Source organism: Phalacrocorax carbo, chromosome Z (genome assembly GCF_963921805.1).
Source record: "Phalacrocorax carbo chromosome Z, bPhaCar2.1, whole genome shotgun sequence".
Classification (NCBI taxonomy): Eukaryota; Metazoa; Chordata; class Aves; order Suliformes; family Phalacrocoracidae; genus Phalacrocorax; species Phalacrocorax carbo.
In genome coordinates, this window is record NC_087548.1 from 25,176,220 (window position 1) to 25,190,752 (window position 14,533).

At 38.0% G+C, this 14,533-nt stretch overlaps 1 protein-coding gene across 3 annotated transcripts in view; it reads right to left on the reverse strand.

The window, feature by feature from the left end:
• Positions 1-720: 720 nt before the first annotated feature.
• The window catches only part of TRIM23 (tripartite motif containing 23), a 29,268-nt gene continuing 15,455 nt past the window's right edge, over positions 721-14,533 (reverse strand). For 2 of the 3 annotated variants that reach the window (XM_064439109.1, XM_064439111.1), the window contains exons 6-11: positions 14,139-14,354; positions 12,928-13,062; positions 6,088-6,217; positions 5,860-5,970; positions 4,301-4,425; positions 721-3,946 (exon numbers count right to left, since the gene is read on the reverse strand). In XM_064439109.1, the coding sequence (XP_064295179.1) occupies positions 3,767-3,946; positions 4,301-4,425; positions 5,860-5,970; positions 6,088-6,217; positions 12,928-13,062; positions 14,139-14,354 (897 nt within the window). In that variant the 3' untranslated portion in view covers positions 721-3,766. The remainder of the gene's footprint in view (positions 3,947-4,300; positions 4,426-5,859; positions 5,971-6,087; positions 6,218-12,927; positions 13,063-14,138; positions 14,355-14,533) is intronic. The other variant, XM_064439110.1, reaches the window with a different exon arrangement.

The following is a 14,533-nucleotide window of genomic DNA, read 5'->3' on the forward strand; positions in this document are numbered from 1 at the left end:
CTAATACTTCTCAAGATATTGAAATCTGACAGAGGGAAAAGGTCAGAAATCCTAAGCTAAGTGAACTCTTATATGTATGTGCATCAAAAATCAGATTTAGGTTATGATACTGTTTGCTATGACAAGGTTTGTAATCTACCTCTCCCTTTTAAAACCAGTTGTGTATGTCTTCTGCGTCCAAGAGCAATGATCAGCTCTTGGAATGCCAGTGTGTAAAGTCCTGTGCAACTCATTTGTCATTGCCAATAATGTTTGGTTTTTTCTTTCAATGTCTGCTTTCTAATTATTTTTAGCCTGGGGAGTCTGTTTATGGCCTCATTTTTATCCAAAGCCCTACAAACATTACTACTTCTACTGAAATACTTACTTGAGATGATTGCCATAATTTATTTTAAACTAAGCTTGTCAGGTGTTCCTGATGCAGTCCTCAGTGACAGCTCCTCAAACTGTTATGAATCTGTGGCTAGGTACAGTCCTGTCACTATGTTGGACAGTGAAGTCTACTCTAAATACCATAACACTGACTGCTTACATTCCCATACCACCCCTCACTCATACAAGGCTGAGGAGTTTACAGTTCTGGTAACTTCATTCATGAAATGAGATGTGATACATGCTAATCAAATTCAGTCCCTCAAAAGCTGCTACCACTAGGAAGTTGATTGTCAGTGAGACAAAAGGGCTATCTTCAGGGATCAGTAAGAAAAATTCTACAGTAAGTTAGATATAGCACACCTTTATTCTGATACGACCTTAACAAAAAAAGACATGTTTATTAAAATCCAACCTCAAAGTTTTAGATACTTTCATTGAAAATTATTCATTTTCTGGGCAACTCAAATTGTAGCAGCTCATGAATTGTTTCCACTAAAAGAGCCCTTTCTTTCAAGAAATCTTCACGTAACGTCCAAACCTACTCCAACAGTTCAGAATAAGATCTCAGAATAAAACCCTCATATACCACATAGTCCACAATAAGTTTGAAGGTCCCATACAGTAATACCATATCAAGTGATAAAACATAAACATAAAACTATTTTTTGAGCTGAGATTCTTTAAAGAAAGCCACAACACAGTCACTGGATGTTGTATTTACTCAATTTCACAATTAGGTCAAAATCCTATGAAAAGTTACTCTTGTCTTTTCAAATAATCCTCCTAGTAATGCTTGAGTGAGTTCTAGCTGAGGAAGTGTTCCAATTACATGTTGCGTAAGTCAGTACACTAGAAACTAAAGTTCAGTAAAACTGGTGAAACAAGCTTAAATTTATAACTGAAACAGTTTATATATAGTATTAATTTATAATACAAGTAAACCTCTTAGTGTTCCTGTTTACACTGAAGAGTTCACAGACGAATGCAACACTTTCACAGTTACTTCAAGTCACCTTAAATAAATTCCATTTAAAAAACACTTCTATGGTAGCATTCCATGTGTCACAATCAATCCTTTGTACTCAGAAATACATGAGTGAGAATTTTTCCTCCACCCTCAAATGTAACGTTACAAAAAATACAAACTGGTCTCCCTGAACATTTTAAAGTAGGAGAACGATACCAAGAGGCATGTGTAACTGAAGCATAAGCCAGCTAAAATAAAATACAGAATCAGGATTTTTCCAAAGAATGCATGTCTTCTCTGTTAAAAATATTCCAGGAAAAGGCATCTGTCTACTATGCTTAGCAGAACTTGTTCATCTTTAAGAAGACTGTCCCTATGATGGGACAGTCAGCCCTAACTAGGTCTGGGACTGCTCTGCAGTACGGGCTAAGCAGGGTGTTCATGTCAGAGCAGTCAACTGTCTATTGTGCAAGATGTGGGCTGGGAAGGATGAACAATTTTTATTTTGATAGGTGCAAGAAAACACCTCTCACTCCATTGTAAGCCACTTCCAAATTTATCAGGTTGTGTGAAGAAAGAGTTAATACCCCTTTCTCAGTACCTATGTACATACATAGGCATTGAAGTCCTTTTCACATTTATCTCCTTCAAAGCTTAGTGTTCTTTCAGCTTCTATTCAAGTCATTGGATGTGCTGAATCTGAAGCTGCATTTAACACCATCTACATGAAATTTAAGTAACAAGAGAAAGCTACAAATAAGTGTCATTATGAAGAAGTAGTTACCTTAATTGCTTCCTCTTGAATGAAAGTGCAAATGTACTAAATCACCTGTTCATACATTCTTGGCTTTAAGGTGTGCAGTGGGAACACATCATAAAATTGATAGTATTACAATAGAAGCCATAGCCACAGATAATGGGATATGTTTTCTTTGCCACGCGAGATTCAGAGCTCTCACAGGTAAACATGCTTTTCAGTGTGGCAAAACCACCTACCCTTCTGTAAAACAACAGTGCTCACTTCCCCTGAATCAGTGGATGTGGAGGAATTCCCCCGATTCACCTCTACTCCAGTAAGAAAAGTGATGATACGTGGTTTTCATCAATTGGCCATGCTCTTCGTCACTTCTCTACCAACATGAAGAGGACCACAGCATGGCTTCTTCAATTGGCAATGGCTTGCACTTAGAAGAGGAGGGCAGAAGATTCTGGTGCACATACCAGACAGATAAAATTGTTAGCAGAGTTGCACTGTGCAGCAGAAAAAGAGGCATCACTAAGTCATTGCAACCTTCTCTAAATTTAAACAGCACTACACCCATATTTCATGGGCTTGTGGATGAGTAATCTTTGAAAATAGAGGCATTGGTGACAGTTCCATGTAGAAGATGCAGCAAGAATTGAAAATCTAATTATGGAAGATTTATATCACATTTTACCATCTGCTCTCCTAAGTAAGAGTTATAATTAAGTGTACACTGCTTTTACATTGTGTTATTTAATATTTTAAGGCCACTACCTTAATCTGGAAGCATGACTTCTACATGAGAGTACATAGCTGGATTGACATTACACCACATTACTTCAAGAAGTTTTTTTTAAAAAAACAACTTCATTTGACTTCTTGAGGAGTAAGCTTAATCTCTAAAGGCAGATTATGTCCTCAAGCATGCACCAAACACTTCCACCTCAGTATCACTATAGTCTGCCCAGAAATAATTTAGCATGTGCACAGTTAAGAAGAAAAACGAACTAACCCCTCCCACCAACTAGAAAATGAGGAGCTGAACAATGCCACAGCCCCCTAGCCCTGCAACACTGTTCCACGTTCTCAGTTCTCTTTGCTCAGTTACGCTGCCCTCCAGTAACAAAACAGAAAGCTAATAAATAATGGGGGAAACATTTGCTTTTTGCTGTGCATTTGCATGTAATTTTTAATGCCACTTAGCATTCTTTAGACAGCAAAGAGTAGCACCATTTATTTCTGACTAATAGAGCTGGCTATTCTAATAACTTGAGATGGATTTTGGAATAGTTTCCTGGGAAAGTATTTCTAAACCACTCAAAATTTTTCTGACACCAATTAACTACTGTAATCTTGTTATAATTAGGTGAACTCCAATGCATATTTTATCAGGGAAGAATTTCAAATTGTAGCAAGCTAATTTCACCAAAAAGAATTTCAAGGCATCCTCGTAACAAGCCCATTTCCATTACTTGTAAATGTACTGAATTTCAAAAACACTATAATGGCACAAGTTTACTGAACCAATTATCCAATGTAGGATAAAGGCTTATATTTTTCTGTAACCACCAAATTAAATAAAGTCCCATTTTCAGACAGCAGACCTGGCTACAACATCCTAAATCGTGCAAACAAAACAAAACAGTAAACTACAACCATAAATTGCAGCTGCTGTAAAATTAAGCCACATCCAGGACACCAGCAGCCACTAACTGCCTCGAAAGCCAGTCCAATCCTTCATAAAGTCCTGTACCACTTCGGGCATCACAACCCTGAATATACCAGCTACGGCCACAGCAGAGTTTGTGGAGACTCAGCAGTTCTGTCATTTCTTCCACTGAAAGCGCACCTGCTACGTCCTGCAACAGAACCACACATAAAGACTTGGTTATTCTTCTGTATTGTGCTTGAAGCATTTTACTTTTAACCAATGGCTTAGACTGAAGCTTGAGATCACATAAAAGCTTTCCAAACACAAAAGCCAAAAAAACTGGTTACGTATTTACTACTTGTTACCATAAACCAAAAACTAGTTGTTGAATCTACTAAGCACTCTAGCACCACTTACTTTACCAGCATTAAATATACAGAAAACATCTACATTTTTTGCTTTCCATATTACCATTCCGTACCCATAGTAGAGGGTCCAGAAAGTTGGAATTTGATACACAAACTAAGGAAAAGAGTAACAAAGTGAAAAAAATCATAAGTACCTGTTTATTAGCAAAGATCAAGAGCAAGGCATCCCGCAATTCCTTCTCTGTTAATAATTTTGCAAGTTCACTGTGTGCTTCACTGACCCTGTCTCTGTGACTGCTATCAACAACAAACATCACCGCTATGAAAGAAAGAAAAGTTTTACATTCAGATATGAACTCTGTAAAATTAGCTTTCAACTTACACAATTCTTTTTTTTCTAGCAGCCTTCTATGTGAAGTTTCTCAGCAGTACGCAAATTCAATTTCAAATCCAGGAGGACTGAGAAATGTCTTACATACCTCTATACTTTTGACAAAAATCTAGAATTCACCCTAAACCAGGGAAAAAAAGTCTGAAGTTGCTTGCCTAGTCTAACACGAAGGCTGTGGTGTTTTAACTACTTAGGTCTAAACACAGATTTACTATGTGTGGATTAAGTATCTCAGTTTAAACCATTTCTTGAATCATTTATATTCAATCAAATCCCACATGACTGTTGCAGTTTCCCTTAACTGGCTGTAAAATCTACAGGTTCAGCCAAATCGGCACAGCTTCCTTCAGCTACAGGCTACACAATCCAGTGAAGATTGCCATGGTCCTGGCACAGCAGCAGTAGATTTTACTCTCCACTACAGAGAGTCACCAAGATGCCAGAAACACTGGAGAGTCAGGGAGGCAGACCTAGAGGACAGAATTTAAACGCATGGTTTCTGCAAGGAAAAAAATGCCTAAAACTAAACAAAACTTACTCTAAGGATGCATCTATGCACCCGGTTAACTGCTTCAGACTTTCCAGCATACAATTCTTCCAGGCAGACATGATTCCGTGCTACTGGTATTTGCAAGGTAAGTTTTAAGAGGACAACAGAAATCCCCAAATACAATTTTTAAAAGTTTGAAAAGATGAACAACTTCAAATGTTAAAGTTTGCAATGAAGGCTGAAATAACGCACAAAGTGGAACACATAAACTGACATTTGTCATTCCTAAGTATTTCAGATAATTCTGAATTAATTAATGAAGAGGAACCCCTTTCTAGATTAAAAAACTGTGGAGATTTACAGAAGAGCGTGAATTTCTAAGTGGGCACCATTTAGATCAGTGTTTTCAGAATCAGTAATCTCATCTATGGCCAGATATCACAGTGCAATACCAAGTCAGAAGTTACAGAACTTTGTAGAATTTTTTTAAGTCACCAACTAGAGGCTCCTAAAGGCTGAGTATTTTTGTTTCAAGTGCTATTTAAATTTCATAGCTGGCAAGTACTGCTTCTCACTATGCAAACTTTGGAACGCTGGGCCTTGTCTGTGTCAGCTAGAACCAGTTTAACAGAGATTCTAATTTTGTTTGGCTCCATGAACTGCCTGATGGATTTATGGAGAATGCACCTTTATCATGCAGCAGGCACTATGACCAGCTGGATTAAAATTTCTTAGCTCATGAATCTAACAGCTGTACTTTGCATTAGATGAACAATTTTCTACAGTTACAAATTATTTCTGTTAATAATCTTTTTGGCTCTGAAATACAAGCTAGAAGACAAAATACAGTTTAAAAGTTGTATTAGTCTCACCTTGTGTATTGAGATAATAATGTTTCCACAAGGGCCTCAATTTATGCTTCCCTCCTACATCCCAAATAGTAAACTTCAAATTCTTGTATTCTACTGTTTCAACATTAAAACCTAGAACAAAAATATTAAAGTTTTATAGTCGTGCTCTGTATGAATATAAAATAATCAAATTCTACGGATAAGTCAAACGTTCAGAAAAATCATTACATTTAAAGTGTTGCTACTAACCTATTGTTGGAATAGGCTGCATGAATTCATCTTGCTTTAACTTAAACAAAATTGTTGTTTTGCCAGCTCCATCTAATCCTAGAGTGACAACCCGAATTTCCATTTTTGGCCCAATATGTACCCTGTTGTCCTGGAAGAAATAGTGTACACAGAATAACAGCAAGTTTAGGAAACTCAAATTAGAAAGCCCTTATGTTTAAGATAATTATCTTGTCACTATTTGTAAAGTGATTAAATGTAAATGTAAATGTAAAACGATTAAATGGATAGGCTCCAAAAATACAAGTCACAAACACTAATCACCTCCAGCAATAATATAAACCAAAATATCCAATAATCTCTATAGTGAACCTGTAACTTCTGCCTGAGCTACCACATGCCTTTTAGAAAGACAGGCAGTCTCATGGTAGTGTGTCTGTACTTGATAAAATTTCAAATTCTTTCATCAAGCATGGCTCAAACCAAATGAGGAGCTGTTTGTAGCAATTAGTTAGAATTCTCAGACCAGAGAACTCTCTGTTGGTTTTGAGGTTTTTCCACCATGTTTTGTCACATTATTAGTGCCCACACCTATAGAACTACTTCCTTGCTGGAGGCTCCATAGCTACGCCTCTTCACCTCAAGCCACTTCCAATACTTTACCACATTACAACAGCAACATTATTAGCATTAAGCAGTAATCTGAAATAGTGAAGAAAAACAAACATCCCCCTCCCACCCGTCTTGCTTAGAGGTAAGGAAAGAGAATCAACTTCCTATTTCACTTTAGATTGAGCTACCATGAGTATTGAATGAGCTGATGCTAACAACAATCAAGTGGTATTATTAATATAAAGCAGCAAACCATAAATTGTAAAACACACACCAGAGGCTAAGATTACTATTTATCCCTGAAACATATTTTGAACTACTTAGAAATGCTGCCTTGATGAAATACCAGAGTTTCAGTCATCAGGACTATGGGGCAATACATTTGTTTTCATCAAAATCTGGACAGCACTGTGCCGGGCAAGCATTATACAAAAATTTGTGTCCTCCTCACACACCTTTTTATTTCTTCTTGAATTAGAAATGCTACTTACTGAGTGCAAAAATGCTACAGTCTCTCCTGGTACAAGATCAATGTGCACCAGTGTCACTGGATGTATAAACATCTACATTATGCAACTTGAGATACACAAAACACACATGCACAGAGGATCCATTATATAGCTGGATGACATCATGACATCATGACATGCAACTCCATTCTTCCCTTTCACAGAAGTAGCATATTGCCCGAATAATCAATACAGATTAATTCAATGACCTTATGCTATTGCAATCTCCAAAGAGAGTAAAAACACCTCGAAAAACTGCTTTCTAAAAAACAAATAAAAATTTAAAAATTATGCAAATACCACAATGCAAAAGTCAGCAACATCACAATTTTAAGTGTCAGATCAAAGGTCCATCTAATCTAGCACATTGTCTGAAACTGGGTAAAGATAGATACATGTGAAAATTACAGAACAGGGAAAGCAGAGAGTGATAACTCCACTAAAAACCTTCCCTGTGTGTAACAGATTACAGCCCATGGACTTACTGAGCCAATAGTGTGGCTTCTGCAACTAACAGATCTTGTTGTATTATTCATCTATGAATCTGTCTGTTTGTTTCTTGAAACCACAGATATTTAGGGACCAGAATGTCCTTGGCATAGAACACATGCTGACTATTTGTTGTGAAAAAATGACTTTATTTGACTCTGTGAAATAAACTTGTACAAGCTGAGCAGTTTCAGTGCTACAGCATTTATACTACACAAGGCAGATGCTCCAAAACCAAAAGACAAACTGAATATTCCAGATTTGGAAAACAAAACATTGAGACTTACTAGCTTTTTTATATAATTTCCTCCAAGTTCTACATTTTTTGATTCAGAGCTGAAGTTGCCAAATTCAGTTACAACACTGCAAAACAGCATGTTACCAGAAAGGGTTCTCCTACTGGAGAAGAAAAACCTGTGGGTAGATTCTTGACAAGCATGTCAGCAGGAAAGGTGCAGGCAAAGAGAAAGAACACAAAGAATTATGCAAAAGGCACTGAAGAGTCTAAAAATGCTCTGCCTCCAGCACTCTATTCACACTCAAGCCTCAGTTCTGATTTTGTCTAAAATTTCTGGGGATGAATCTCCCCAGTTCTTCTCTGTGCCTGAAAGGAAGGCGGAAGGAAAAGAGGCAGCTCTGGATATAGCTACTAATTATAGGTTCCTTGCTGAAGGCAGCATGCTGGTCGCTGGCTGACAGTGATCCAGCCTGGCTATCCCCGCAGGGCTCCACCAGAAGCACCAGTCACCTGTACAGCTGCCACGGCTGGAGGGCAGAGGCAGTGCTTGGCCTGTGCAACTTTGTGTCAGGGAAGTGGAGATGAGTGAGTCTGTGAAATTTAGCCACCCCGTTGCAGTTTGTTTTCTGTAAGGTTTGGAGTGAGAACAGTATGTTTGTACTCTCTCAGAAGGAATCAAAATGAAACCTGTGATGGACACCAGCTTTCCACTTTTTGTGTGACTAGTTCTGTCACTTCAGGAAGAACCTTGCAAGAAAAGCTTCTACTCAGAAAACAATCAATGGATAGCACCTGTAATATGAGTCAGAAATAATTGACTATTGATGCTCACAGGTAGAAACTGGCAGATGAAAAAAATATCTCTGCATCAACTCTATCAGCACCTTTAATAAAAAATGTTATTTTAAAAAATTTGTCCAGTAAAACCCCTTCGTGTCTGCATTTCTGGCAGGTGCATAACTTGACAGCATACTTAAAAACAGGTAACCTCTGACTTCTGTTCAAGTAAAACTTGGGTGTCTTCTTAAACTTCAGTACAGGAAGTGCAGCAGAAGAACTTCTCTTGGTTTTTGTCCTTGTGCTTTGCCTTTATTAAGAAATCTGTTGATGAGACAAAAGCTGTTTACTTAAAGATAGTGTTAAGTGCTTCCCCTCTGATAGATGACTGTCTTCTGTCTTCTTGCGTGTTCTTGGTGTTGGTATGAGTTAGCAGTTTCTGATACTTGCTTCCACATGGATGATGGATAAGTGCTCTTTACTACCTCAGGTACTATTTCCTTAGTATTTTTCCCTCTCACCAGTACGTACACACAAATACTTAGGATAACCAATTGCTATTCCTGTATATAACACTCCACAGCCACTGCTCTCATTTGACCAGGACAAAGCAACTTCTCTCTTCAAATAAGGATCACACTCCTAGATGAGGATCCATTTTCTTGCCAAGAAGCTAAGTATGTGAAGATACCTCAATCTTATTTGGCCAATGTCCTTCTAAATACATAGGTAAAGAAGGATCCATTGGAAACAATGTATTAACAACAACTGAGGAAAAAATAATACACTAACATATTTCTTGAAATATTTTTAGCATATTGTCCTGGAAGTCTCCTAATCCTTCCTTCAGAGCTGTGTATTTAGCATTTCTCTTGATGGTTTAGGAGGAGGAAGCAGCACTATCCATGTTTTTCATGTCACCAGTGAAACAAAAAATGTGGCTAAAACCTACTCACTTTCAACAGTAAAAAGGACTTCTTCCTCCCCGCCTTAAATCTCCATAAGCTTTGCTGGATATGGAATGTTCCTCTGATCTGGTACTGTTTGAAATGGTTTTTTGATTTTTTTAATGGACGCAGCCTTCAGTGCATGAGAGGTGCTGAGAAAGACCTTTTCAGTGATATAATAACAGTTTACACTTTTTGATCTGAAGCTTTTACTTCTGTCTGATACCTGTTGCCAGGCACAGACCTTTCAGGTACAAGCAGCCTCACCACAAGTCACAACAGGGGCCATCAGCATGACAGCATTCTTAAAAATGTTGTGTGGAAAGAGAGCTTTAAACTTTGTCAGAACCGAGGAAACGTAAAAAGTAAGAGACCAAAGTAATTATTTTCACCTTACTTTTTCACGGCTCCTGCTGTTTTTGTGAAAAATGACATTTGCTTTGGCACCTTTGAAATTCAGAATCTAAGCTTCAGAAGATTTCATAAAAATATCCATTTGTCACAGGAGAAAAACAATAGAAGCCCCCTTTTCTTTCTAAAGAAAGCTGAGGTGTAGAGAGACACTGGAAGACTTCTGGGTCCCCCAAGCCAAGACCTATTTCAGACCTGTTACAGCTTAGCCGGCTGTAACCATTCTCTTTCCAAATGCTCAGAAATTAGCAATCAAAATTTTCTGAGGAGATTAACAGCTCCTAAAGGCAAACCCAGACATCCAAAATGCCTCTCTGACTCAGCCCTGTGAGATGGCAGCATCAATCAAATCTGCATACACAGAATGCAATTAATCATCTGTGAAATGTGAATGCTGCTTCATTCATGGAACAATGAGGGTTTGCAGAAGAGGTCTCCCTGACCTTACTAACTCTGGTCTCTGCTGAATAGGGAAGGGAGGGGCAGAAGTGAAAACGTTGCATTTCACTGACAAACTGACAAAGCAGTTCTTACATGGAAATTCAAATATACTGAAGTTACAAAACAAATTATCTGGAAGAAATTTAATATCTGAGACAGGACAGATTCCCCATGGAAGCATCCATTTCCTACAGTAAAAGCTTCAACAGCAACAGCTAGGCCCTCAGTTTAACATCTCAGCAACAACAGATCCTCTTTTACCCATTGTGGTGGTGCAGCCCGGCCCCTCCACCCAGGCCACTCTGAGATCCCAGAATAAGCCCCATTGTTCTGTTATCTTGGTCCTGACAACTTGGGTGCCGGGCAATCTCTGTCCACACCTGGGCCATCTGCTGCCTGAATTGTGTACCAGAATTGTGGCCAGAATGTAAAATATTGACCAAAGCCGATCATCTCGATCCTATAAATAGTGATCCAAGAGGGAGACCTTTTGAGCTTTCCAGGACTGCAGTGGGCTGTGTGACCCAGCATGTCCCCCTTGATATCCTGAAGAAAACTGAATTGGGATGTAGATAAGAACAAAGTGCCCATTAGGGGAACTATCCTCATTATAATGCTATAAATCAGGCCCGTAGGCCAGGAACCGCCACCCCTCTAGTAAGTCCCTTACTCCCTGAGCATGTGTGGTAAATTAAAAGTGAGCTGTACCTTTACACTGAAGTGAGAAAGAAATTAACCAATTATTAGCTGAGGCATATGAGTATGAGCTGTGACCGACACATTTAACTGTATAAATGCTTCGTAGTTTCTCTGAGCAGTGTGGTAGCTTTGTGGGTTACCACCTAGCACCAATCTTTGCACAAAAATTAATTAAATCAAATACCTCAGCTCTGGGTGTAGTTTGGTGTTTTGCACACCAGATGAACAAACCCACTTTTTGGGATAACACCCTGGGCTGGGACGCCTCTGGGGGTAGATTTTTTGAGGACTGAAGGATCGTCTGTTGACGATTTCAGGAGGACTCAAAGGCCTAACTGCACGAGGTTCACCAGCCGCGTGCTGATGAACGCCAGCACATAGAAGTAATTAATGAAACTCACAAAAAGGGAAATTTTACTCACAGGTTAACCTTGGTATGTGTGTCTGTGCACTTTGACTGTATATAATCACTATTCACGCAAACCGCTGACCAAGTCTGAGACTAAGACTGGACCTAGCTGCACCTAGACTTCTCTCTAAAAGGAGTTTAGAAAGCAAGAGGGTCTGTTCTGAACCTCGCGGCTCAATGGGAGGGTCCTTCTTATACCCTGCATCCACAGTCCCTCTGTGAATCATTCTAACTTGAACATAACTGAATTTTCCCTTGTGCACATCTTCTATGTAAGTAATAGAGTGAACCATGCCATTCTCAAATCTTTAAGTTGCTATGTTGATTGTAATAAATTCCATCAAATTGCTGCTTTAAAGTGGCTGATGCTGTTAAGAATTATACAACCTAATACTGTGATCTATCTCAAAAATATTAATAAATCTTAAAATGCTAACCAAACCCATTAATAAATCATATTCCCAACAATTTTGTGTAGGTGGCCATATCCGTAAATCTGTATTTGCAACAATTTGGCGTAGTCAGCAGGATCCACATGGGTTTATTTGTGACACCAATTCAGAACAAAAAAACCCCCATAAATCAAAGTACTTCTTGTTCTTCAGTGTTTCAAATTTATTTACTCTCCTACGTGAAAAGTATCACCATTATCAAACTCCAAACAATTTCACTCTTTTCAAAGAACAGGTGATATTGAAATTGTATTAAAGCAATAAAAAAAACCCCACTACTTAGCAGATGAACTGTGTCTGAACTATCAGTAAATGCAAACAACTACAAGACAAATTATCATGTAACAAATTGAACGAAACATATTCTTTTTAATATTTTAAACTGGCAGTTATAATAGCATTATTGCATATAAAAATAGGTGTGCAATTCTGCAGGAAATAATAAACATTCTGCAGAAGTTATGCCATCCTCATGAAAAAGCCAAAAATACATGGAAAACCAAATGGCAGATTCCTGGCCTGAACTGAATGTACAACAAATCAGGAGTGTTTCCAAAGAAAAGTGTTTCTAGAATTCACAAATAATATCTTACATATAGAAAAGAAAGCAGCTAATGTCCAAACAAAGCTACTGATGTAGTCAACGTAATATTAATATTTCTCACACTGATTATAACAGCACAGTGGTTTTGTTGCTCAAATACCAGATGGCACTCATCATATGATAAGACACTGTGGCTCCAACTGATACTGCACTGCCTAAATTTCCTGCAACAACTACAACATCATAATGAACATATATTATTCCTGCTTACTGTTAAATTATATTTGGGACTTCATAAAGTGGATAGCTGTACTTTCATGAGATTCAGAATACCTTTGTAAAAGTGACAGGTATGCTAGCATCCAGCTGTACATGATCTGCAAGTTCCGTAAACTGCTGCTGCTGTTTCTGTAATGTCTCTAGCAACCTTGTAATTTCCTGTTTGGCCAACACTACTCTGCAGTCATCCTAAAAAAAGAAAACAAAAGCATGCCTTTCCTTTAGTAACTTACTTAAAGTAACTAAACACAGCGTAAAAATGATGGCTGGAAATAAAGCATTTTAAATAGGGATACTCTAGTTAAAGAAACTCATATTTACAAAATAAATTTATTTAAAATTGCAATACAAATATGAAGGCCTTGTCATTCTTCCTTAATCCTAGTAGATACTAAATAGTTCTGCAGTTTAAAAAATTTTTTTCTTTGATCTCTCTTAGTCCTGTAGGAATAAGAATATAAATTATATGAGACAGTAATGTAATATATAAAGAATATTTATGTCAGTCATATATCATTCCAGCAGCTGGAAGAGAGCAGCTGCTTTGCAGCATAAAGCAACACACTTAACAAAAAAATATTACTAATGTCTACCCATTAATGATGGGAACATCTGCACAGTTAAAAGTACATGTGACTAAGCAACCAGACACTAGATCTAAACAAATAAAAAAAAAAAAGTACAGTAACGCATTAATGAAGTAATTTCTCACACTTTTACTGTACGCTACATATACTATTTACTTCTTGCTATCACTAAATTAAGGGAATAATGGACCAAATAGATACTCTCATAAAGCCACTTTCTTCACACATTTAATATGTTGAATTACCCATACTACAAGTGCTACTGGAAGTTATTTGGTCCTAAAACATTTCTTCCTACCAGCCTTTTACGACAACTATCTTCAAACACCTATATTGGTTACTGGAACTGTAAAATCATTCCCATAAATCTTGTGGGTTTTTTGCTGCAGTTTCATCTCTCCTTCCCACAAACCTCACAAATAACCAGAAATTACTCCAGTCAAGACAATCATGCCGCAGGATTTCCAGCAACAGGAGAACTTGATGCTTTTTTACTGATTATCCTTGTCTAACACCCCCTCGTAATGAATACGTCAATCTCATGACATATCATTATTGTCTCAGCATTGTAAAGGAAATAAAAATGCAGAGTACCATCTAACCTTTTCGTTAGTAGCCTAAACTTAATTTGCAGTTCCACCTATCTTGGCATATGTTACAGCTTACTTGCCAACCTACCTGCTGTAAAGTCTTTTCGCAATGAAGGCAAGCTGTTGAAACCTGTGACAAGAGGATGGTCATATCTTCTTGCTGTTGCCTAAGCCAAATCAACTTCTCTCTCACATGAGCGTCAACAACACTAAGAGCCATTTCCTCCTGACGACAAAGGGTTTCATGAAGATCAGAAAAATAGGCTCGGACGCATGAGCGAGCGTTCTCTGCAGTCCCTGGTACCTACAGCGTTGCAGTCAGGAGATCCAGAGGATTAAGGACATCAGTTGATTCCAGAAGCATATTTTTTTCATTTTATTCCAGTTTCTAACTTATGTTCACATCTGTTTGGCTACGTCACAGTTCAAGTCCCAGTTATACAGAAAGTCTTACCTGCCCTAAGATCAAGATCCTCCAAGAAG